Here is a 26,398-nt window from a genome sequence, read left to right on the forward strand (position 1 = left end):
TATTTTGAGGGAACAGCAAATTTTCACTGTTATACAAGCTGTACACTCACTACTTTACATTGTAGCGTGTCATTTATTCAGTGTTGTCACATGAAAAGATATGATAAAATATTTTCAAAAATGTGAGCTATAGGGGGGGTTTGTTTGACATATATATTTATTGTAAATAACTGTTAACGATTCTTTATATATACATATATATAAATAAATATATGTATATATATTACTCTACCTGCATTTAAATGCTATTAATGTCATTTTTATATAATTTTTAATTTATTAGTAAATAAAATTTTGTAAACCCTGAAATATGGTTTTACCTATGGCATGTTCTATTACAGTTATGCGGGTGTTTATCAATTATGAAATATATTTTATTTTAATTATTTAATAAATATTTATTAGAGGTCGACCGATATGGGTTTTTCTCTGGCCGATGCCGATATTTAGAAATCGCGGTGGCCGATGGCCGATATATGATGCCGATTTTTTTGGGCTGATATATTAGGCCGATTTTTTTTTTTTTTCCTTTTTTTTTTTTTTTCCCTTCATTTCATAAAATCTAACAGTTAGACCCCTTTCACACTGGGGCGTTTTTCAGGCGCTTTTGGGCTAAAAATAGTGCCTGTAAAACGGCTCCCCTGCAGTCTCCGTGTGAAAGCTCGAGTGCTTTCACACTGAGGCGATGCGCTGGCAGGATGTTAAAAAAAAAGTCCTGCAAGCAGCATCTTTGGAGCGGTGTATACCGCTGCTCCACCACTCCTGCCCATTGAAATGAATGTGCACCGCTGCCGAAGCGCCTGCAAAGCGTTTCGGCAGCAGAGCTTCAGGGACGCATTTAACCCCTTCCTTGGCCGCTAGCTGGGTTATAAGCGCCCCGCTAGCAGCCGAATAGCGCCGCTAAAATGCCGCTAAAACTAACAGTGTTTTACCGTCAACGCCTGCCCGCTCCAGTGTGGAAGCAGCCTTAAGTAATAAGTAGGGTTGTCCCGATACCGATACTAGTATCGGTATCGGCACCGATACCGAGCATTTGCCCAAGTACTTGTACTCGGGCAAATGCTCCCGATGCCTCCCCCGATACCTTGACTGTCAGCTGTGATCGGCGCGTGGGGGAGTTACAAGATTCTCCCCCAGTGGCTTTCACCAGCTTTAGTGACAGACAGCGGTGATCGCTCACAGCTGACTGTCACTGCATCCTCCTCCATGCCCCCTCCTTTCCTCTGTCCCTCTCAGCTGTCCCCTCCGTTCTGCTCTTATCTGTCCCCTCCGTTCTCCCCCTCAGTTCCTCCGTCCTCCCCCTCCTCCTTCCTTTGTGTATGGATAGAGTCAGCTGACTCTGTCCATTCACATAACTGAAACATTGTAATCTTCTGTGATTACGATGTGTCAGTTTATGAATGGAGAGAAGCTGCGGTCTTCTCTCCATTCATTGTCAGTGCAGCTGACGCTGCAGAGAAAGGGACTGGGGATTCTCTATCCTCTGTCTCTTTCTCTGTCTCAAGGGGGAGATATCAGAGGTCTGTTAAGACCCCTGATATCTCACCAAAGCCCCCCAAAAGGGCTGATTAAAAAAAACAAAAAAAACAATAAAGAATAAAAGAAATATTATTGTAAAAAATAAAAATTGTAAAAAAAAAAAAATAACACACACATACAACGTTCACCCCCTCCCCCCCCCCCCCAAAAAAAAGCAAGCACTGTTAAAAAAAAAAAAAAAAAAAAAATGAAAAAAAAAACACTGTCACGTGACATTAAAAAAAAAGTATCGGTAATCGGTATCGGCGAGTACTTGAAAAAAAGTATCGGTACTTGTACTCGGTCCTAAAAAAGTGGTATCGGGACAACCCTAGTAATAAGTGATACAGAAATTTTTTTACATTTAAACATTTATTAAACAAAACAAACCTCCAATCAGTTCACTTGTATGTAGAATTTAGATTAAAAAAAAAATAACTATATCTTAAATATTAAATACACAAAAACAGGTAATCAAAACTTTTGGATGAAAAAAAATGGGCTAACTTTACTGCTTATTTTTTTATTTTTTTTATTTCATTAGTGTATTTTTTTTTTTTAAATTGCGTTTGAAAGACCGCTGCGCAAATACCGTGTGACATAAAATATTGCAAAAACCGCTATTTTATTCCCTAGGGTCTCTGCTAAAAAAAATATATATAATGTTTGGGGGTTCTAAGTGATTTTCTAGCAGAAAATACAGGATTTTTACTTATAAGCAACAAGTATCAGAATAGATTTAGTCTTTAAATGGTTAAACTGAGAACTTCTACACACTGAGTTCAGTCTATTGATAAAAGAACCTGAAGAGATACAATGTTTCTTCTTATCAGACTTGGCAGGCTGCCCAGAAGAGGAGAGAAGAAAACTTCAGACAACTTGCATTGACTTCTATTACAGAAGTCATTTGCAAGTCCCCTGAAGGAGTTCTCAGGAGTTCCCGGTGTTTGTAGATCTCTTCCCAACTCAACATGAGAAGCGAGCTACAGACCATCATAAACAGGCACTCAGAGGAGAGCGATCTTCTCTGAGAATGCCTGAGAACTGAATAGCGGTATTTTCCGCAGTTTCATAAAAGGACACCTGTTAGAGATAATCCTTTGTAGTATCTCACAACATGCCCTTTCTCGTTGCTATCAGCTCTGTGCAGAGGGACTCCAAAGTACTAACACACGGGCCGAATGTGGGCCAGTTTAATTGCAGCCGACCGACATTCGGGCCCGTGTGTATGGCAGCCAGTCCGACAGGAACCGGTTGTTCGGCTGGCTTGGGTCAAAGGGTCAAAAAAGTCTACCAACCAGCTCCTGATCGGCTCTCTCAGCCAATGGCTGAGGGCGCTGACCGGAGTCTTCTTGTTGGGGGGTGGGGGCCTGTCCCCCTCTCAGAACACAATAGCACAGCAGGGGAACACAGTAGCACAGCAGATTGTTAGTACAGCGGCTCCGACCTGGGCTGTCAGTTTTTTTCATTCAACGAAAACTGAAAAAAAAAACTAGTAGTGTGTACGAGGCTAATGTCCTTGTACAGACTATCAGTTTTTTTTCATTCAACCCAACGGGCTGAACGAGAAAAACTGAAGAGCTTGGGGGGAGATCGGATTTTAAGTACAGAATCTCCTCCTGAGCTCTTTTAGTTTTCTTTTACCTTTTTCAGTCATGTCCCTTCGACAGAAGCTGGACGTTCGGCCGACTATCAGCCTTTTTCTATTGAACCGGCCAATACCGCCTGATATTCAAGCTGTGTGTACGGGGCTTAAACCCCAACACTTCATATTCCTGATATGTGCCTGCTGTGCCATGTACTTGTATGAGAAAATATCCTTTTCTCTTTGTGTGAAATCCCTGGCGTTCCTGCCAGTCCCTCTGCTTTCCTATTAAAAACTGACCACACTGTGGTCAGTTCTCTAGCTATGCTTGGAACTCAGTGTACTCTCCTCCAATGATCAGGCACGCCCCCGCAGCACAGCCATATACTGAGAAGCTTAGTGTGCTGCTGCTTCTCCTCCCCCCTGCTCTTATGCAGCTGAGAACAGAGGGAATGTGATCACTTATAAAAAAGTGAAAAAAGTTATTTATAATTTTTTTTTATATCCATACAAAAATGTTTTGCCTTTAATTTGTTTTAAACTGAATGGGTTGTTTTACAAGGTGATCGTTTACAATCACTTTGTTAGTGGCTTTAATTCATAAGTGTTGCAAAAAGACACAAAGGTTGTTTTGGGGCCTAAATTCCTGAAAAAGGTAGACTCTTCCTTCCACATTAACCACTACGTTGTCTTTACATTCTCTCTACTGTCTTGATTCACTTTGAGAGTTTACCTCTCTGTTACTGCCTTTTTTAGGCTAGGTTCACACATGTCCGATACAAATTTCCCCTCAGTATTCACTGCAAATTACCTAAGCAGCTGTTCAGTAGTTCCGCTGCGACTTGGACGCGGTTCAGCTGCAAATTTTTGGAGCCGGTGGCCATCGGGGTCTTTAACATGCTGGTTGTTAAGGAGTGGGCCGCCACGTCCTTAACAATGGATGACTTATCAGCTGTCAGCAGGGTTCCCCGCTGACAGCTGAATGTAAAGAAAAAACACTGCTGGCAATTAAATTTTAAAAAAAAAAAGCGTGGGGTCCAGACCAGTCCATACCGGGCCCCTTCGGGTCTGGTACGGATTTTAAGGGGAACCCTAAGCCAAAATTAAAATTTGTTAAAATCTGATAGAATGTGCCTTAACAGGGAAGTGAGAAACCCTCTCCTTTAATCCATAATCTAAAATGATAACTTATTTGATCCACCTGGCAATCATGAAGCAAGAAGCAGAGAAACCCCAGCAGGATTCTTCAGGAAGTACAAAGCAGGAATCCATTTGACTATGGCTCCATTGACATATATGCGAATTGGATGCGTTATTGATCCGCATCCGATTTGCTCGGTAGGTGAACCATGGAGCTGGTTCACATATATTATGCGGTGCAGCTGCAGGTTAAATAAGCTGCGATTTTAAAGAGAGTCCTGTGCATTTTATGAACGCTGTGGTGTAATTCGGATGCAAATTCCAGGCTCATTGCCTTCTATGGGAACGCATCTGAATTGCACATTTCATCCGTTTTGAACACAAATTCAATCAGAAAAAAAACCCAGCTTGGGGACTCCCTCCCAATCCATACCACCCCCCACAGGCTTTTCACCATCAGACATTTGTTTCACAGACCTGGTCTTCTGTTCACATATTTGTTAGGTTCTACCAGGTGAATGTTCAGGTTTCTTCAGATTCCAGTTTTGGGTGCAAGTTTTTATGTGCTGCTCTGTGTGTCTGTTAAGTCATCTTGATCAGTTGTTGCGTGGGTCTATTGGCTTCCTACCACTCAGTTGGACAGCTTTTGAATGTCCCAATTGTAATGATTAAAGATCCCGTATTCCATACTGTGCGGCTAAGAAAGTAGGATTTTTGACTTGCAAGTAAAATCCATTTCTTGGAGAAGAGTATGGGGTATGTGTCCCTCCCCTCTGTTTTCATGATCTCCCGATTCCTGGCTTTTAAAACTGAGGTAAGCTGGGAGTGGGAAAGGGTATAAGGGTGGATGTTCCTGCAGCCTTTTTTTTTTGCCAGAGTCTAATCACCTGAATGTAGATAACATAACGTAGATATATAACCCGATGGTAATTCTAATATATAATAATATTATTCCATGTCCTGTACTGTACTCCAAGAAACAAATTTTACTGATCAAAATTTCTATTTTTCTGCTCTTGCAAAAACCCATACAAACCTGTAAATCCTTAACAACTGATCTTAGTATTGTTGTGTTTTTTCAGACTAGAGAGGCAGGACAGTGAAAATATACCACCTACCAGAGATCAAGATCCTGAAAGAAGAAGCCGTGGTGAAGGAGATGGAAAAGGTTCTGAAAAGTTAGAGAGGAGATCTGAAAGTAGCCAATTAACCAAGGTTAATGGTTCAGGGGCTTCATCTGAAAGAATTCCAGACATGGACCCATCTAGACACCTACCTGAAGGAGCACACCCTCCACAACCAAATGGATGGACTTTTGCCTCTTCCCCAGTTCGACCAGCGGGTAAAGCTGTTTCAGAAAAAAATGGACAGCGAGCAAATCATCCACGTACACACCCTGAAAAATTAGCTCAGAGACAGAATTCTATGTCACAGCTTCAGCAGTGGGTGAATCTACGCAGAGCTGCAGTTCCTACAGAAGACATGCAAAGGTGAAATATTATTTACATCATGTATATAAGAAGGTAGTGGCTGGAATGACTATAGCATGTGGGCTCCCGGCTACTTGGATACTAGTGCATATACCAGTCTTTTTAGAATTGTATCTTTAGTGTGTATCTACTAAAATTGTGTTTGACTGTAGAGAGATTCAGACACAAAAAAGGAGTTGATTTAGAAAAGTATCAGACCATGATATGTAGTGAAATAGAACAACCTAATCTGGCTTATAGGTTTACCAGATTATAGTAGCCATAATAATAAAAGTGATTGGTTGTATTTGGTTTCTGCAGTTTGCAGATTGCCATTTTCATTCTTGCTATTTTTTTAACTAATGATCAAAAAAATCTATCTATATAAAATCACATTTTGAACTCTCTACATTATCCACTTAAACTAGTCCCCACAACTGCAGCATTCTGTGCAGTCCACGTATTTAAGGGAAATCTAACACTTCCTGGAGTGTATGATATGTGCACCTCCTGAAGCCCCCTTCCCCATGTTGTTAATCCATTATTGGTAGCAGCACAAAAGTGCAGGAATCTGAAACTCCAGGAAATGTCAAATTTCTGTGAGATTTATAGATTGCTGCAGTAGGAGGTACTAGTGTAAATGGATTTTGTATAGACTGCAAAAATACCATTAGTTGATAGAAAATGTGGCAACAAGGTATCTTTATACACATCACATCCACATTCTTGTCTCAAAATTTCTATTTTAGTTTTGTTTCCATTTTTAGTTTTACTAACCTAAAAATGGGAAAAGTAGGCTTGCTCAGATGAGTGGGGTTTTAAATTATTGTGGCTAAACTATAAAAAGTAAAAATGCTTTCAAAAGTATAGTTCAACTGTTTGTTTATCAATGTACAAAATTCAAAGAAGAAGGCAAATCTAATTTAAATCAATATTTGGTGTGACTACCCTTTGGCTTCAAACCAGCATCAATTCTAATGCTGGCCATACACTGTATGAATAATCGGCCAAACCCATTTTCGAAAAACTAACATTCGGCCGTGAACGCAAACCATTGTGCCATCATGTTATTTTTTTTTACATATACCTACTGCAAACAGTTTGGAAGGGAAACACATTAACCTTTCAACTTATCGTTCGTTCGGCAGGTAATTTCTAAACTTGTCCCAACGATTATTGATTTTGTGCCCATTAACTGGCCGAAAAACTAACAAACTGTCTAAATGACTGATTTTTTTTGTATAGTGTATGGCCAGCATAACACTTCCACGCTTTGTACACTTGCAGAAAGTCTGTGCTTTTGTAGGATTAGAGTCAGGTGTATGATTGACCAGTTTTACCAAGCAGGTGGCTAATGACCATCAATTTCATATGTAGGTTGAAACAGTTATCAATCACTTCAGCCCCGTAAGAATTTACCCCCTTCCTGACCAGAGCACTTTTTGCGATACAGCACTGCCTCGCTTTAACTGACAATTGCGCTTTCGTGTGATGTTGCTCCCAAACAAAATTGAAGTCCTTTTTTATGCTATAAAAATGCACTGATTACTGTGTAAATGACACTGGCAAGGAATGGGGTTAAACACTAGGGGGCGATCAAGGAGTTAAGTGTGTCCTAGGGAGTGATCCTAACTGTAGGGGGATGGGCTCACTACAACATGACAGAGATCACTGCTCCCGATGACTGGGAGCAGTAAATCCCTCTCATGTTGCTAGGCAGAACAGGGAAATGCCTTGTTTACATAGGCATCTCCCCGTTCTGCTGCTCTATGTCACGATCGCGGGCCCCCGGCGGACATCAAGTTCGCGGGACCCGCGGGCATGCTCACGGAGTACGTGGCGGGCGTGCGCACGCCCACAATGGCGTGTCTTAAAGGGGACTTACAGGTATGCCCATTTGCGCAGCCGTGCCATTGTCCTGACATACATTGTCGTGTGCTGGTCGGCAAGCGGTTAACTGAAACAGAAACAGCTGTGTAGGAGGCTTAAAACTGGGTGAGGTTGTGGAAGTGTGCTACTAAGGTGAGGTTGTGGAAGTTTCATGTCACAGGTCATACACTATAGCAAGGGTAGGCAACCTTGGCACTCCAGCTGTAGTGAAACTACAAATCTCATAATGCCTCTGCCTCTAGGAGTCATGCCTGTGATTGTCAGGGTCTTGCAATGTTTCATGGGACTTGTAGTTTCTAAACTGATGGAGAGCCGAGGTTGCCTACCCCTGCACTATAGCAAGACAGAGCACAGCAACAAGTCGCAAGTAGTAGCAGGTAGTTATACTGTATCAACAAGGTCTCTCCCAGGCAAAGATTTCAAGGCAGACTGGGGTTTCAAGATGTGCTTTTCAAAGCTCTTTTGAAGAACCACAGAGAAACTACAACATTGAGGACCGCAGACGCAGTGGTTGGAAACTTAATGCAAAAGATGAAAGACACATAGGAGTTGATTTCCAAAAGGCAAATAAGCTGTGCACTTTGCAAAGTTGCTCCAGAGCTTAGTAAATGAGCAGAAGCTCTGCAGACTTCCGTCATCCAATCATGTGCAAGCAAAAATGCAATTTTTTTTACATTTTCCTTGCACATGATAGGGTATTCTTTGCAAAGTAAAGCTTTACCTCATTTACAAAACTTTGGAGTATGCAACTGCACTTTGCAAAGTGCATCGTCTCTTTGCCTTTAGTAAATCATTCCCATAATGCTTAACTCCTTTCAGATGTCCAGCAATACAATCAGCACAGAACTGGCATAAATTAGTGGGACCCAGTTATACCCATCTACTGTTTAGAGAAGTCTGGCCAGAAGTGGCCTTCATGGAAGAATTGTGGCCAAAAAGCCATACCTCTGATGTGGAAAGAAAACTAAGCAACTCAACTAAACTATGCACAAAAACGTAGGAACTGGGGTGCAGAAAAATGGCGGGAGGCGCTCTGAAGTGATGTGTCAAAATGTGAAATGTTTGGCTGTAGCAGGAGGCAGTTTGTTCACAGAAGGGCTGGGGAGCGGTACAATAATGAGTGTCTCTAGGCAACAGTGAAGCATGGTGGGGGTTCCTTGCAAGTTTGGGGCTGCATTTCTGCAAATGGAGTTAAGAAAAACAGACATATCTATCCATCATGCCATACCATCAGGGATGTGTGTGATTGGCTCCAAATGTATTCTTCAGCAGGATAACAACCCCAAACATACAGCCAATGTCATTAGGAACTATCTTCAACGTGGGGAAAAACAAGAGGTCCTGGAAGTGATGGTTTGGCAGCCACAGAGCCCTAATCTTAACATCATCAAGTCTGTCTGGGATTACATGAAGATACAGAAGGATCTGGGGCAGTCTACATTCACAGAAGATCTGTGGTTAGTTCTCCAAGAAGTTTGAAACAACATCCTGCCAAGTTCCCTCAAAAACTGTGCGCAAGTGTACTTAAAAGAATTAACGCTGTTTTGAAGGCAAAGGGTATGCACAAAATATATTGATTTGATTTGGATTTCTCTTTCATTTACTTTCAAGTTAATTTACTTTCAGTTTTGCAATATGATACTGTACAAATAAACTATTAACACTTCTATTTCTGAAAGCATTTCTAAATTACAGCATTTTTTCATACCTTCCTAATACTTTTGCACAGTAGTGTATATAAAGTTGCTCAAAGTGCCTCCAAATGCCGCGTCCTAATGTTATTCACATCAGTGCATTTATAAAAGACAAAATGTACAGTTACATTAAAGGAGAGCTCCCTATACAAATCTCAATCTAAGGCTGGCCATACACCGTGCACATTTCTTTCCTGCAACCCGTCAACACAGACGGTATTGACAGGGAAATCAGCAATTGTCTTCTCCCGGCAGGGAAACCGGGATTATTGCTGGCAGGTATAGCAGCCACTAGTGATAATCGCAAGAGAATCCAGCAGGCTGGTTGTACCTAAGTTGATGTACTTGGTACATTTAGCCTGCCAGTTAACGGTTCAAATCTCCTGTCCTTGTTGAACCAGCCGAGATTCGAACCGATTCAGCCCTAACCTTATTCCTAAACTATACTGCAGCTGTAACATTCAAAAACCCTACCTGGGTACTGGGCACTTTATTGATCACACGTTACCTTGAGTAGGCAGTGTATACTTTTTCAGTCCGCTCCTGATTGTTAGGTCAATTGATGTTGACCTGCTCCTGATTGGCCTCAAGCAGGACAACAGAAAACAAAGCTTTTTCCTCCTTATATACCAGTTCCAGTTCTTTTTTTTTCAAGCAAAGGTACTGAAAATGGGATGCTAGGATTTTCTGTTTGCGACCATTATACAGAAATTAGGAAGGTTGAGGGAACTGGGTATTTTGGAAGAAAGCTTTGTTATAAAACATGAAGAATATCTGGCATAAAAAGTTGGGTTTAGTGCATGGCAATTGCAGAAGTGAGGATTATTTTTTGCCATTATCAGTTAAAGAACCATTTCTGTTTAGCTTCTGTTTTACAAATGTGTTCTGTAAAACATTTAGAGAAATATACATGTTGCTATCTTGTAAATAAATGTCTTGTTTTTAAACAGCCCTAACAGATATTTCCCAGGACCTCACCATATCCCTGGATACTACCCTCAGTACTCTTCACAATATCCTGATGGCTATCAGTACTACACCCAGGCAGGATCGCGTCCTGACAGCATTTGCTCTATGTCAGCTTTTGACAGGGCCATACCACAGTGGACTGTGGAGGACAGACCACAGATCTTTCACAGTAGACCATCATATGAGCCAAGGGAGTGGAAGGACCCTGGTGTTTATGGGCGACCAGTAGAATTGTGGGCCCCTCGCCCTGCTTTGTACTACCAGGAGGCTGATGCAGCTTGTGGATCTCTCCGTCGCCTCTCTCTACAGCCTCGTTCTCGCTCAGTACCACGCTCTCCAAGCCAGGGGGCATACAGAACTCATCAAAGAGTCTGTTCACCTGTACGCTCCCCTAGTGCACGATTTGAACCTGATTCTCGGGATGAAATCTTTGGGGATCCGGCTGCGTTTACCATGAGACGTTCAATCAGTTCTCCAAAAGTGAGTCTATTTTTATGAATCCTGCAGATTTTAACATTGTATGCTGCTTTTAGATTCAGTAAATAAGATATTTTCAGTACGCTTCAGATTGTATTTAAATATTATATATATATAATACTATAATATATAAAACCAATAATATATACTGTGTATATACACTATATTGCCAAAAGTATTGGAATGCCTGCCTTTACACGCACATGAACTTTAATGGCATCCCAGTCTTGGTCCGTAGGGTTCACTATTGAGTTGGCCCACCCTTTGCAGCTTTAACAGCTTCAACACTTCTGGGAAGGCTGTCCACAAGATTTAGGAGTGTGTCTATGAGTTATGTTTAGTCACAAAAAAGTGCAGCGCTCTTCTTCAATATAGTATATTCAAATTATAGTGCATAAATGTAAAAATCCATCTTTTCTTTTAAACATATATACAGTCCATAAATAAATGATTCAATGTCCGTGAAAAAAAAAAAAAAAAAAGGTTGCAGTCCCATACACCAAAAACTCAGGCCAGAACCTTTGAGAAAGCCTGTTGGGTGCTATGCGTAAGGGTCCTAGGGAAAGATGATACCCAGAAGGGTAAATATGTCCTGACTTACTCTTGTTCTTTGTTCTCCTGTTCTGCAAACTCAATGGACTAGTATGTATTATTGCCTCAATTTATATTCCTCCGCCATTCTCAACAGCCCCTCTTAGAAATCTAGCGCAATTTACGGCCCTACACTCGGATGTTCCGGTATTAGTACTGGGAGACTATAATAATACCCTGGATAATTCCCAGGATAAAATGTCCTTGATATCCAGAGTGGTGAGACAGACAGCTGGTAAGACGGCTTTTGCCTCCTTACTTCTGGAACTGATGTCTGGCGAGAGAGGCATGAAGAGGACAGATGTTATTCATGCTACTCAGCAACACATGACGGACTCTCCCGTATTGACCTAGGTTTAGGAAATGAGACACTTATGCAGCGGGTGGTAGATTTGGCCTATGAGCCGCGCATACTATCTGATCACTCGCCATTTTGGGTACGGCTGGATGTTACTGGAACATCGAACCACCCATTGTGGAAAGTGAACCCCTTTTGGTTATCCCTGCTCTCGTCCGTAAACAGAACGAGGGGGGCATTGCGGGAATTTTTGCACTTTAAAAACTAACTATACTAGCTATACTCCATCTGAATTGGCGCGGTTTCTACAAGCCTTCCCTGTTCCCACGGGTATCTGAGGCAGACAGGGAAATGTTGAATTTTCCAATTACATTAGCAGAACTGACAGAGGCATTAGAGGGGGCAACACACCATAAATCCCCAGGCCCAGATGGGATACTGGTGGAGGTATACTCCCACTATAGAGAGGACCTCCTAATACCGCTACTGCAGGCTATAACGGACGCAGAGGAAGTGGGCAGCCTACCAGATAGCATGCAAGAGGCAACAATAACAGTACTCCCAAAACCAGAAAAAGATAGGCTTCTAGTAGACTCTTATCGTCCAATATCCTTATTGAACGCAGATGTCAAGCTTATTGCTAGAGTCCTGGCTAAGAGGCTATCCCAAATAGTTGGTAAGCTGGTTCATTGTGATCAGTCTGGCTTTTTACCCACTCGCTCCATGGCCGATAACATAAGGAGATTATATATGAATCTACAGGTGCCGGTGGATAACCCGGGGGGTAGGGTCATTCTGTCACTGGACGCTACAAAGGCGTTTGATAGTGTGGAGTGGCCCTACCTCCTGGAAATACTGGAGAGATTTGGAATGGGGAATAGATTTATAGCATGGATAAAGGTGCTTTATTCTAAGCCTAGAACCAGACTGCGTATAAACAATAACCTTTCCTCTCCATTTGAGTTATATAGAGGTACCCAACAGGGATGCCCATTGTCTCCATTACCGTTCGCCCTGACGGTAGAGCCTTTAGCCATACTGATCCGCAACCCAGAAGAGGTGGTAGGGTTCCGTGGAGGCCAGAGGAAAGAAAATATATCTTTATATGCGGACGATGCGCTTATATATTTAGGCGATAAAGCCACCTCATTGCGAACAGTGATGAAGATAATAGGGGATTTTGGAGGCTTTTCAGGCTTTACCATCAACTGGTCAAAATCAATTTTAATGCCCATAGATCAGATGAAGAAACAGCTACCAGAGGGGGCGGAACAAATAGTTATAGTCAATAGCTTCAAATATTTGGGGGTGGTGGTATCCCCAGATCCGGCCGAATATCTTAAGCTAAATCTGGGTCCACTGTTGGTCAGACAGAAAGTGAAATGTAACAGCTGGTGCAAACTTCCACTATCAGTAATAGGACGAGTAAATTTAATAAAAATGGTATGGGCCCCGCAGCAACTTTATGTCTTCCACAATTCACCAATGTGGATTTCAAATAAATGGTTCAAGCAAATCAACACACTGATGAGGGAACTAATATGGAAAAAAAAAGACAGCTAGGATCAGTTTAGCCATATTGCAATACGGAAAGGATAGAGGAGGACTGGCAGTACCCCACTCTAAAATGTATTTTTTGGCCTCACAGCTACAGCAGATGGCAGGGTGGGGGCGGGAAGGAAATGAGGACCCTATATGTAAATTGGTGACCATATCAGACACTGCACTAAAGGCGGCCTCCCATATGGAGATGGATTTGCCAAGCATGAATGGTTCAGAACCTACGAGCATCCTTCTTAAAAGGGTATGGGGGGAGATCCGGAAAGCGCTGAAAACAACGGGTGTACTCCCCTTTACACTGATATGGCACAATTAAAGATACCCAGAGGTACAAGAACTGCAAGGTTTTACCCTATGGAAAGAAAGGGGGATCTGGTTCTTTGCACAACTATACGAGGGGGAGGTGTTAAAGACATATGAACAACTATGTAGGGAATTTCAGTTAAAACCCAGGAGCTTCTATCAATATCTTCAACTCCGTCATGCATTGCAGGCACAACAAAAAAAGCACCCTCTGATAGTATCAACATCATCTTTGTTGAGAGAAGTCCTTGTAGAAGACATTAGGAAAGGATTAACATCAAAAATTTACAGGGAACTGTTGTCCTCAGTCCAGCACCATGCCTCGTAATGCCCCGTACACACGGTCGGATTTTCCGATGGACAATGTCCGATCGGAGCGTGTTGTCGGAAATTCCGACCGTGTGTGGGCGCCATCGGACATTTTCCATCGGATTTTCTGACACACAAAGTTGGACAGCAGGAGATAAAATTTTCCGACAACAAAATCCGATCGCATCAATTCCGACCGTGTGTGGCCTGTTCCGACGCACAAAGTGCCACGCATGCTCAGAAGAAATTCCGAGACGGGACAGCTCGTTCTGGTAAACTTAGCGTTCGCAATGGATACAGCACTTTCGTCATGCTGCAATGTTCAAAATGGTTTAATACAGCGCACTCTCTTCTTCTTTATAATGTGACAAGATTAAGTAGTTTTGCTGCTTATATTCACACACACTTCTCACAAACTTATTTCGTTACTATTTATCGGGATTCCCTCAATATATTTTGATTTCTAACATCTGACAACATATTTTTTTTTTTTTGCCTTTAATGTAGAATCTTTTTTTGTGTTTCTCTTCTTTTTTTTTTTTTGGTGATTTTGATTTGTACTCCCGAAAATGTTTGTGTGTTTTTTGTGACAAGTTACCACAACACCATTGATATGTTGTTCTATTTAATCTGTAGGAGATTGTTTGGTGTTGTTGTCCCTTGTTAATTTCACATTTTATGTTAGAAATGTACCTGAATCCTCACCAACAAACTGTCCTTTTTGGATGAAAACACATACAGGAGAGTAGAATTTACGTAAAAAAATTTTATTAAGGGGTCACAACTATAAAAAAACAAAGAGGGAGGCAACGCTGGAGAAACTGCAGAAGTGGGCGAAGCCTTGGACCCCCAGGGCAGACATTATTTAAAAGCAAAATTGGTGGCCTGAGGAGTCCATATCTAAGGGAGGGCAGTCTGGTCCAGAAGTCCCAGAGATCCGGAAAGCAGCAGATGACATCTATGTCCCCAGGCTGTGGTCATACGAGAGACTGCATCTTCTGTCAGACCAGACTGAACCCAGGGCAATCACTCTTTGGTCTTCCTTCCACGCTTCCTTCCAGGCTTTGGCTGTGGTGGTGGAGTTGTGGCAGCAGGAGGAGGAGGAGGATCGTCGATCTCAATGACATCCGTCTTGTGTGTCAGTTCCCCACTCTCCCCCTTACGTAGGACTTTATAAATCAGGTCCTCAGAGATCCTGCGTTGGCCCTCCTGAATGCCCTGCAATTTGGTGGCAGCCATGCAGGCAAAGGCCTCTGCAGGACTGGGGAAGGCTCGGAGGGACGCCGAAGCCTCCTGGATCAGCCTGTATGCTGAATCCTGCACAGGACTGGGAGTCATCTTCCTGGCTCGTTTATGTGGCAGGCGGAGGGGAGGAACCTGAGACTCAGTCAGGCTGCGACTTGTCCCAGGCTTCTCTTGGCTGACACTTAGCCCCGCCTCCTCCTGGCTGACACTAATCCCCGCCTCCTCCTGGCTGACACTAATCCCCGCCTCCTCCTGGCTGCCACATTCCACAACCTCCTCCTGGCTGAGGTCTTCCTGTGTATGAAAAAGGGACATAGTTTTAGTATTGTTTTCATCAATCACACACAATTTTCACCTCCTGACTGCTGCAAATTGAATGTTAACAAATATAACAGACTATCATTCTGAGCCCAGCATTTTGCATTCTTGTCCCAATTTTGGGTGCCCACTACTGTCTATTGATATGTAAAACACTTTTTTTAATCAGCAATTAATGATCAATAATAACATCTAGTAAACATCATTTATTTATTGCCCAGAAATCTGTAGAAGAATGCTATACCTGACTCCAGCTGGGCTCCTCCACTTCTTCCTGGCTGGAAGGCCCAGGTTGGACATCGGAAGCCTCAGCTGGGGTGGAAGGAAGAGTGGAAGGAAGAGTGGAGAGGGATTCCCTGACTTCAGTGTGGTCTGACAGAAATCGCAGTCTCTCATAGTACCACAGCCTGGGGACATAAACGTCATCTGCTCCAGCTCCTGATCTCTGGGAATCCGTGACCTTCTTGCGCTCCCTAAGATATGTGCTCCTCAGGCCACCAATTTTAGCTTTTAAATAAGGGATGGTTGCTGTGGGGACCACCGGCTTCACCAACTCCAGCAGTTTCTCCAGCGCTGCCTGCCTCTTTTGTTTGTGATTATAGTGGGGGTGTCTCACCTGCCACAGACAGGGCAGCTCCCTGTACTTGTCAATAAACAGGGGCAGGAAATTTTGGTCGTTGAACCCATCCATTTTCTCTGCAAGACACAACACAAGACAAACCCTAATGTCAGGCCAAACTCCCCTAATCTTGTTACAATATAGGCTTCCATTTCGAAGCAGTATAGGCCCAAGTTTAGATCCTACCTTCGTTAGCACGATCGGCGTCTCCGATGCTCCTTCCTCCGCTCACAGATCGTATGTAAGACGCGCGCGCGTTACGATTTATACACACTGCGCATGCGTATAACTCCGCCCGCCCCTGACGTTCTTTCTAGTCTATTCCCCGCCCCTTTTCGTTCGGCGCAGTGGGGGAAGAGCACATGGCGGATAGACAGCAGGATCGTGCTAATTGTAGCAACGAGGAGGAGGGGGAGGAAAGGCCGGAGCCTGAAACGTCCTGATCCAGAAGGAGATTAAAGGACTCAAATATGTCCTTTGGGGAGATGTTGGAAATGGTGGACATCCTGAAGAAGGCCGACTATGATGGAAAGTATGGGCCTTACCCCAACCCCAGTATCCGAAAGGCCAAGATCATGGCGAAAGTGGTCAGGAGTCTGCACCGGAAATTCAGGGTACGACGATCGAAAGATCAGCTCAGGAAGCGGTGGTCGGACCTGAAATTACGAGAACATGAGCAGTACAGAAAGATCCGGAGAGTGCTGCAAAAAAGTAAGTAGTTGTGCTGTGTTCCTATTCTTTTTGTGTTTATTACGTTCGTGCTGCTCCATGTGCTTTTAGGAACTGTTGTACAGTTTAAAATGGCAACTTTCATGTTCATGGGCACATTATTCGTTCGGATCACACATTTTTCTTTCGGACTATAAAATACCATTGTTTAGGCCATATGCATTTGGCCACCATTTTGAGGCCCTATACTTGTCTTCAAAGAATTGGGTTGTGTAGATGGCTTTGTTACTAGAATGAAATGCAAACTAGATTGTGTGTAAGGAGAGGACACTGAGCAGCTGTTTTCACATCTGGACACTGGAGCACTAGTGTGGGACAAAAGAACACCATTTTTATTAGGGGGGCCACACAGGTGCTCCAGTGTATACTATAGGGGGGGCAACATCTGTGAAGCTTGTACTAAACAGGTAAAGTATTGCAACTTGACAAAGGACACTAAAAAAGCTACATCTTGGAACTCGGCTAAAATAGATCATTGTACCCCACTTCCAAGCAATGTTTCATCTTTATAGTTCTGACATTAAATATCTGTGTGCTAAGTATACCATTTTTGTTTTACATAGGGGAGAAAAGACTCGGAGGACACCCGTCATCCGAGGAGACCACAGCCCCCCCCCTCTGGAAGAAGGTGAAATACCCCCAACACAAGATGAGCAGGAGGATGAAGACGTGGTGGAACTAGTCACCACAACAGGTGAGTGTCTGCAACCACAGGCTCAGATATGAGATGGATGGCGGCATTTTTTCAAACCAAATTTATTTTGGGTTTCCTCTCTTTTTAGGTGATCGTGAGGTTGTGGATGAAGATCCTTTCACATCCGAAAGTGCCCAGATCCTGATCGGGGAGATCATGGGGTGTAATTTACAATTGGAAAACATCAAGCAAAACATCAATGATGTTATTCCTTTTTTTTTTTTTTTTTCTACTTCAGCTTTTACAATGAGAGGGTTTAAATCACCATATTTAGGTCATTTCTTCCCATTATAACATCACATCATGGTAGCAAGAATAGTATTCTTGTTTCCTTTAAACCAAAAAAAAAAAAACTTTATTATGACACTCCAATATTATATAAATGAACCCCGACTATCCTTAACCCGAATAGTATCTTAATAGCCTAGTCCCTCCTCCCCCCCACCCCCTGAATTCACCCCCCCAATTCTCCCCTCCCACCCTAGTCCCTCAGCAATATCTACTCTAGTATGTGCAACCTCATATGAACTTCTCCGCATACGTCCATGTTTTTTTATAGGCTAACCATTTCGCCCATTTTGCTCCCTCCCGGGCTTCCTCTGTCTCTACCGAAAGGTCTTCAACGTCGCCGGCCTCTAGAATATAGATTCCGTTGACCCTAATTAACCATTCTCGAATACTTGGGCCTGCTATCTCTTGCCATTTTTTTGGTATTAAGCTTTTGGCCGCGTTTAAGAGAATGGGCGTCAAAGAAGCGTTATACTTGCCCGTCCGACCCTCCGTCCCGTGAAACAAGCATACCCAGAGATCTTCCCTGATCTCTGTCCCCGTTATCTCTTGTATTATCTTGAGAACTTCTTGCCAGAACCTTTTAATTGTTGGACATTCCCACCAGAGGTGTGCCATCGATCCCCTGGCGGGACATCCCCTCCAACAATTACCAGAGATTTCACCCTGCATCTTGTTTAACCTGTCTGGCGTCATGTACCATCTGGCTAAGCATTTAAAATTTGATTCTATTGTACTCACATCAACTGCCGACTTATGTGTTGCGTTGAAGATATTCTGCCATGTTACATCACCTGGCAGTGTACCCAACTCAGACTCCCATTTATTGCAGTATAACGGCTTAGTGCCACCGCCCTCATCCCGCACTATTTGGTATAGTTCTTTTATTTTAATTTTGTTTTTCAGAAACAATTTCTCAATAGGTCTGAGATTCTCCTTGTCTCTAATTGGACCTGGTAGGCTTTTAATAAAGGATGCCAACTGATTATACCTCCATATGTCTATGTTCATTAGGTCATCGTGCAGAGACAACTCCTGAAAAGAAATAATTTTACCCTTTCTTGTGATATCCAATAACTGTAATTCGTGCTTCCTTATCCAATTCCCTCCTACCTCTCTTAACCCTGGTGGAAAAAACTTGTTTTCCTTTAAATATATAAATGGTGAATTAAATTCCCATGTCTTTTGTCTGTGTAATTGATCCCAAGTCCTGAAAGTGTAACGTGTTATTATATGTGTATTTGGACTTAATTCCCTAAAATGTGGAGGATTCCAAATTAGTTGGCTTATATTTGTGCTCAAATCTCTTTCTAATTTCCCCCATCTATTCCCTATTGAATCTTTACCCCATTCCAACATTCGTGAAAGAACTATTGCTCTGTGATAACTCTTAAAATCTGGGAGGGCCAGACCACCCTGTGCTTTGTCCCTGCTCATGACCCCGAAGGCAATCCGTGGCCTCTTGTTTTTCCAAACGAATTTGGAAATGATGTTGTTCAAAGTTCTGAAGAAAGACTGTGCTAACGGAATTGGCAGTAACTGCATTTTATATAGAATCTTCGGGGCTAGAGTCATTTTAACAATATTGACTCGACCAAGCCAAGATATAGGGGAATACATACTTTTCTTTGTTTCTTGCTTAATTTCCTCAAGGAGGGGTATGAAGTTTAACTGGTATAGTTTCTTAAGAGAATTTGTTAATACTATTCCTAGGTAATCTATTTTTTTTCGCCACGGAAATTGAAAATATTCTTTAAGTTTGATTACCTCTTGTTTCTCTATATTGATATTTAGGGCTGCTGATTTACCAAGGTTCACCTTATAATTTGAGAGTTCCCCGTATCTCCTCAGCGTAGCCAGGAGGTTCGGGAGTGAAATCCTTGGGTTTGCTATATAAAACAATACATCGTCGGCGAACGCCGAGAGCTTATGTTCATCGCCTTCCACTATGCATCCGCGTATATCTGAATTTTTCCTGATTACCGCCAATAGGGGCTCTAAAGTCAGGGCAAACAGAAGGGGGGACAGGGGGCATCCCTGTCTAGTTCCGTTTTCCATCCTGACTTCTCTTGAAAGTACACCATTTACTTTGACTAATGCAGATGGGGCCTTGTATAGAGCCTTGATCCAGTTTACCATGGTGTCACCCAGTCCGATCGCCCTCAATATCTTTATCATGAACCCCCAGTCTACTCTGTCGAAGGCTTTCTCTGCGTCCAACGACAGTAGCAGACTGGGGGTCCCTTTCGCTTTCATCGCCCCCATAATCAATAGTGATCTCACACCATTATCCCTCCCCTCTCTACCTGGGACAAAGCCCGTCTGATCAGGGTGTATCCAGTATGTCATTTTATCCTTCAGCCTGTTGGCTATTACCTTGGCGTATAATTTTGTATCGGTGTTGAGTAAGGCGATCGGCCTATAGCTCGAACACAATGAGCTATCTTTCGCCACCTTAGGTATTAAGGCAATCGATGCCGTCAAAGCTCCTTCACAGAATTCCTCCTGGCTCCCTATCTTGTTCCATATCTGACAGAGCTTGGGGATCAGAATATCTTTAAATTTTTTGTAAAAATAGGTGGTGAAGCCATCCAGTCCCGGGCTTTTTCCAGAGGGAGATGTCTTCAAAGCCCGCTCGATCTCTTCCACCGTAATGGGTTCTTCTAATTCTTTTGCCTCGTTGTCCGAGAGACTTGGTAAACCTGCCTCTCTTAAAAATTCGTCTGACATTTCTTCCTTACCCAGGGTACTATCCCCACTTTGTTTGACTTTATATAGAGCTGTAAAATATTTTTGAAACTCTTCGGCGATATCGCTAGAAGTATATTTAAATATCCCTTTTTTATTTTGAATCCTCTCTATGAAATTCGTATCCCTCTTCTTTTTAACAACTGCTGCCAGGTGTTTCCCTATTTTGTTGCTCCACCTAAATCTGTCTTTTGCGTTCTTGTACAGTGTGCGTTTAGATTCCAATTCCATTAGATCTTTTAGTTCTTCTCTTTTATGGACTAACTGCATTAGGGATAAATTGTGGCCCCCATTGGCTGATTTGTGTATTTGTTCCAACTGATGTATTTCTTCAATTAGCTCCACCCTTCTTTTTTCCCCTTCTTTTTTCTCTTTGGCTTCCAAGGAGATCAATATGCCCCTTGTATAAGCTTTCAGCGCCTCCCACAGAACTGAACCTGAGACCTCTCCAGTGTCGTTTATCTTGAGGAAGCCCATTATTTCCTCCTGTATCTTACTATAGATGGTTGGGTTATCTATTAATTTTTCATCTAGCTGCCATGAGAATGGTGATCTCCGGAATCCCGGAGTCACCACCCTCATCAAAACCGGCGCATGGTCGGAGAGAGTGGCCACGCCTATCTCCGTCTCTTTGACACAATCTAGTAACCTATGGTCTACCAAAAAATAATCAAGACGAGAATAGGACCCATGTACAGAGGAAAAAAAAGTGTAGTCTCTACTTTTTGCGTGTTGTACCCTCCAAGCGTCTAACAAATGGCAGTTATGCAGTTTCTGACCAACTTTTTTTAATAGTCTCCCCCTCATTCTCTGGTTACCAACTGTGCTATCCATCACTGGGTCTAAGCAGAAATTCAAATCGCCTGCCACTATCACCTGTCCTGCCCTAAAGTCTGCCAACTTATTTAAGATGCATAGCAAATATTTTACTGGGTTGTTGTTTGGGCAGTAGATGTTCACCAGTGTAAAAACCCTTTCTCCCATTCTAATTTTCAGAAAAAGATAGCGACCATCCCTATCCTCACATCTTTCTAATAACGTGAACCTAGTCCTTCTTGAGAACCCAATTGCGACCCCTTTGGCTCTCTTGATAGGGGAGTCGCTGTAGAACCAGTTAGGGAAGCACTTAGAGAATAATCTAATGTGTGAGTCTTGTGAAAAGTGGGTCTCTTGAAGGAACACTACATCTGCCTTAAGTTGTTCTAATTCTCGCAAGATTTTATGACGTTTGAGTGGGGAGTTCAGCCCTTTAACATTATAGGTAAAACATGAAAACTCTGTCATTTAGCTATGCATATTGCTGCTCACTAGATTCACAACTTATGTTTTGCACTCTTTCCTTTGATATCTGCCGGACCTTTCCCACTCTCCATACCTCCCAAACCTCCCTCCACCCCAATCCCCCTCCCCCCCCCCCCCATACCCCCCCCATCCTCCCCCCTCTCCCCACCTGCCCAAATCTAGCAGTGTGTCTACTGCCCAGAGATATTGCTTCTCTCGGCATGCGACCGGCCAGACCCCTGGGGTGTGACTCTGATGACGGATCGCCTCGGTCACCATGCTCCCCCTCCCCTAGATAGAAAGAAAGGGGGAGGAGGATCATCGCAAGCGGGCGCTCATACGGCCGCCTTTCCCCACATCTGGTGCCCCCCCCCCTCCCACCCACACACCTCCCCAGCCCCCAGCCCTCCCCCCCCAAGGTTTCCCGGTGTCTGAACGTCAACCGTGCTTTTCACCAGTTATTTGAATATGGTTGGAACTGGGATGTCTAAGTCATAGCAGAAATCCTGCATATTATCTATATATTTCAATCTGCTTGTTCTACCCGCTTTCACTACAATCAGTGAAGTTGGAAATCCCCAGCTATATTTCATATTTGCCTTTCTCAGTTCTTCCAGGAGGGGTCGCAACTGCCTTCTCCAGGCCAAAGTCTCAGCCGAGATGTCGGCAAAAAACTGGATTTCAACCCCCTCAAATTTTACTGGTTGAGCTTTCCTAAGATTACTCCATACTCTTGCTTTATCTTCATAATGGTGGAACCTTATGATTATATCCCTGGGTTTGTCCTCACTGACATTTGGGGGTTTCCTTAATCTGTGAACCCTGTCAATCTTCAGTTCGTCGTCTGGATTTCGGTCCAGAATCGGGTTGAAGATGGCTTTCATTTTAGCGTACAAATCTTCACCTCGTTGTTCTGGAAGGGCACGCAGCCTCAAATTTTGTCTGCGATTCTGGTTTTCTTGCGCTTCTAGTTTGTAACAAATATCCCGTTGGGCTAGTTGTAGGTCTTTTACCTGTTGTTTTAGGGTGACTATTTCTCTGCTCTGCTTATCTGAGGCCTCCTCTGCTGATTCTACTCGCTTCAGCAGATGGCCCATGTCGGTTCTAACATTGTGAATTTCTGTTCTAATTACCAATTCCAGTTTGGCGAACATTTCTAGAAGCTCTATCTTAGTTAGTGGTATTTCCCTGTTGGAGTCTTCCATCATATTTGGGGTTCCACTTTCTCCCCTAGTTGATCCCCCGTTCGCCCCTTGGCTCTTCACTTTTTCTTTCTTCTTTTCTTTCCCACTTTGCTGATTGTTATCTTGAGCTGGATTTTTTGGGCTTCCCTGGTTTGTCTCCTTCAGGTACTTCTGAATAGAGCTAGTATTCAGGCTCTCTCTAGGTTGCGTCACCTCCGCTCCCCTTTGAGGGCGCCCTCGCATGTTTGTTTCCTTCTATCTCTGCTTTTCCCTCCCTCCACTTGCCTCCTCTAGTCCCTCTCACTCCACTCCCTACTATTGAATTCCTTGTACTCCTCACTGTATGCCTGAGGCGGGGGGGGGGGGGGGGGGGTCAAAAGGGAGACAGGAGGTGAAGCCGTCCCTCAGTCCCTTTTTTTTTTTTTTTTTTTTTTTTTTATATAGCAACAGAGATCTACGATTTATACAGTCTCTCCTGGGTTAATACCTTTCTGCAGATTTTGGGCCTTTAATTACACCGAACCCATCAGACCCTGTTGTTGTGTATGGTTCCACCATTACATCTTTATAAGATTCCTTCCCGATCCACGGTTTCCACAGTATTATTACATTTACTTGCCTGAGTTCGCCGGAGATCCCTCATAAGCTTACCAACTCTACCTCAGGTTAGACCCGGTATCCCTGGAAATTGTGGATGCTTTCCTCGATTGCTGAATGTCCTTCGATCCCTCCGTGCTCAGCGCAAGGGATCCTTTCCTCATCCGACCTTCCAGGGGTTAATGGTGTATCGTTGGGGGGGAAGTATTAGGATGCGGGGCCGTCCGGGATCCTTCTAGTGAAGCCGGTGTGTTCCCACATCGATCCGGAGGGGCTGGGGGGGAGCGTGGGGGCGAAAGCACCACGTGGGTCTCGGCGGTCCGAGGCGTACCGACCAACGCCGCCGCCACTACTCTGAATGCGGCTCGATGTCAGCTCCACCTCGCAGGCAGCTTCGTTCGTCTGAGCTGCTCCGCCGCCCACTTCCTCGGCTCTGTCATCAGGCCCCTCCCCCACTACGTGTGCGTCACATCGCGCACCTGGCCGCCATGATGTTATTCCAAAATATAAAAACATCATTGATGTTTTGGGGCGAGTTTAAAGCCCCTCCAAATCACTTTCTTCTTTTGTGTGCTACAATGTGCGAAATGTTTTTGTGATTTTTCCCAAAGCCAAATTTGGAGGATGCACACAGTGTGCCAACATGTGCTATCTTCCATCGCGGGAGATCAATGGACGCGTTTTGGGGGTGCAACCCCTTCCTCAATAATAAAGTAGCGGTGAGGAAGGGCTTTCTCCCCCAAAACACGTCCCTTGATCCCCCGTGATGGCAGCTAGCACATGTTGACATTGTGAAATTTGTGTGCATCTTCCAAATTTGGCTTTTCCTGGGGTGATTTCACCCCATCTGAACGCTATATCAAACACAGTTCCTAAATACTCATGTCTGATATTGCCTTCCAGTTCTACCAAATGTGAACTTTGTAAGATCAAGATTTGTGTCTTTCTTGTTGGTTTTACACAGGCCTGTTTTCTATAAAATGGACATTTTGATTTTGGATAATAACACCACAAAAATTGTTATACAACAAACATGTTGGTTTGTCAGAAAAACCTTGGGTAAATGCACATGTGATTGTGCTGGTATTAAAAAGATTGTTCATCAAGAATGTGTGGATTATTGTCTCAACGCTACAACATTTTTGGGGTGATGTAATTTTTGTTTTATGAGAAAATGGGGGTAATTTCCTAAGGGCAAATACTCTTTGCACTACAAGTGCAGTTTCAGTGCAGTTGCAAGTGCACTGGTAGTGCAAAGTGTCTTTGCATTTAGTAAATAACAGCCAACAGTGCTTTGTATAAGGTTACACAATCACGCCATTTTCTGCACTCAACACATTTCTGTCAGGGTCAGCTCAAACAAACACAAGCAGTAAATGTCCACAAAGAAGAGCCTGGGGAGAGATGCCTGTCGAGAACTTGAGGTCCTGCAGGCTTCTCCCTGTGGCCAAATACCGCAGGGTAGCGACCAACCTCTGCTCCGGAGTGATGGCTTGCCTCATGCAGGTATCCTGCCTGCTAATATAAGGGGTCAGCGAAGCCAACAAACTGTGAAACACGGGGTCCGTCATCCTGAGAAAGTTCCTGAAATCATCAGGATTATTCTCACGGATCTCACGGAGCAAAGGCATATGAGAGAACTGGTCACACTGAAGCAACCAATTCTTGGTCCATGAACTCCTCCCCACCCTGTTCATGGACTGGACTTGTGTCAAGGTCAGGACCCCAACACCAAGCCCCCGCACAGCACGAACTCTACGAGGAGTACGCATACGAAACATGGCTAGAAAATGGTCGGCTGCTCAGAACGAAGTAACAGAACACACTGAAGAACCGCAAGGCCTGTGAAGAGTGACCTGAAAACCAGTAACGAACGAACAAGAATACAATGACTAAAGTCACGCGGAACTTGCTTGCACGCACTGAAGAGCAGATACAAACCCATAAGCACAAACTGAACGGCAGAAAACGATCTGAAAGCCACGAGTCTGAAAAAGCGCGAATCGTCTCTCACCAAACTTTTACTAACACGAGATTAGCAAAAGGAGCCCAAAGGATGCCGCGCTTGGTTCTGAACCGGCCTTTTCTAGTCTCGTCGTACGTGGTGTACGTGACCGCGTGGTTGTCGATGGGAAATTCCGACAACTTTGTGCGACCGTGTGTAGGCAAAACAAGTTTGAGCCAACATCCGTCAGAAAAAATCCTAGGATTTTGTTGTCGGAATGTCCGAACAAAGTCCGACCGTTTGTACGCCCTATTAAAGTGTCGAAATAAATGGGTGGAAGACATAGGGGAGATAGATGAAAACCAGTGGGAAATGGCACTTAAATCTATTCCAGCGGTATCGGTATCCGCATCCCATAGATTGTCACAATTATTTATTTGGCATAGGGCTTATAGAACACCAGTGCAGCTATATAAATGGGGAGGAAGAGACTCTCCCTTGTGTCCCAAATGTAGAATATATAGAGGAGACTTTATACACCTAATCTGGAGGTGTCCAAAACTACACAGGTACTGGGAAGAAGTTTCCCAGTGTATTACTAGAATAGCGCAAGTTCCTATCCCCCTAAACCCGGTAGTGTACCTGCTGGGAGCTATAGATACAGAAATGTTCCCAAAAGGAATGTACTATATGTTAACTAGATTGATGTACCTAGCTAGAAAACTTATTGCAAAATACTGGATGGCCCCAGCGGTACCCACGGGGAAGCAGTGGATCTCTTATGTAAATTCTCCTCTCCCTAGAGAGCGATTGACGTAAAGCCGTAGAAAAGAAAAGGGTAAATATGATACTATATGGCAATCATGATTGGGGGATGCAGATTTAGCACCACATCAACTGGTAGTAGAAAGATTTCAGATGTAGAGCCAGGGAGGAGGAGTAGGAGA

At 43.5% G+C, this 26,398-nt stretch overlaps 1 protein-coding gene across 5 annotated transcripts in view; it reads left to right on the forward strand.

Annotated features, from left to right (window-relative positions):
* The window catches only part of PLEKHA6 (pleckstrin homology domain containing A6), a 1,624,617-nt gene that overhangs the window by 541,355 nt on the left and 1,056,864 nt on the right, over window positions 1–26,398 (forward strand). For all 5 annotated transcript variants that reach the window (XM_073615840.1, XM_073615839.1, XM_073615838.1 and 2 more), the window contains 2 exons: window positions 5,326–5,733; window positions 10,247–10,745. In XM_073615840.1, the coding sequence (XP_073471941.1) occupies window positions 5,326–5,733; window positions 10,247–10,745 (907 nt within the window). The remainder of the gene's footprint in view (window positions 1–5,325; window positions 5,734–10,246; window positions 10,746–26,398) is intronic.

This window comes from Aquarana catesbeiana, linkage group LG02 (assembly GCF_042186555.1).
Source record: "Aquarana catesbeiana isolate 2022-GZ linkage group LG02, ASM4218655v1, whole genome shotgun sequence".
Taxonomy (NCBI): domain Eukaryota; kingdom Metazoa; phylum Chordata; class Amphibia; order Anura; family Ranidae; genus Aquarana; species Aquarana catesbeiana.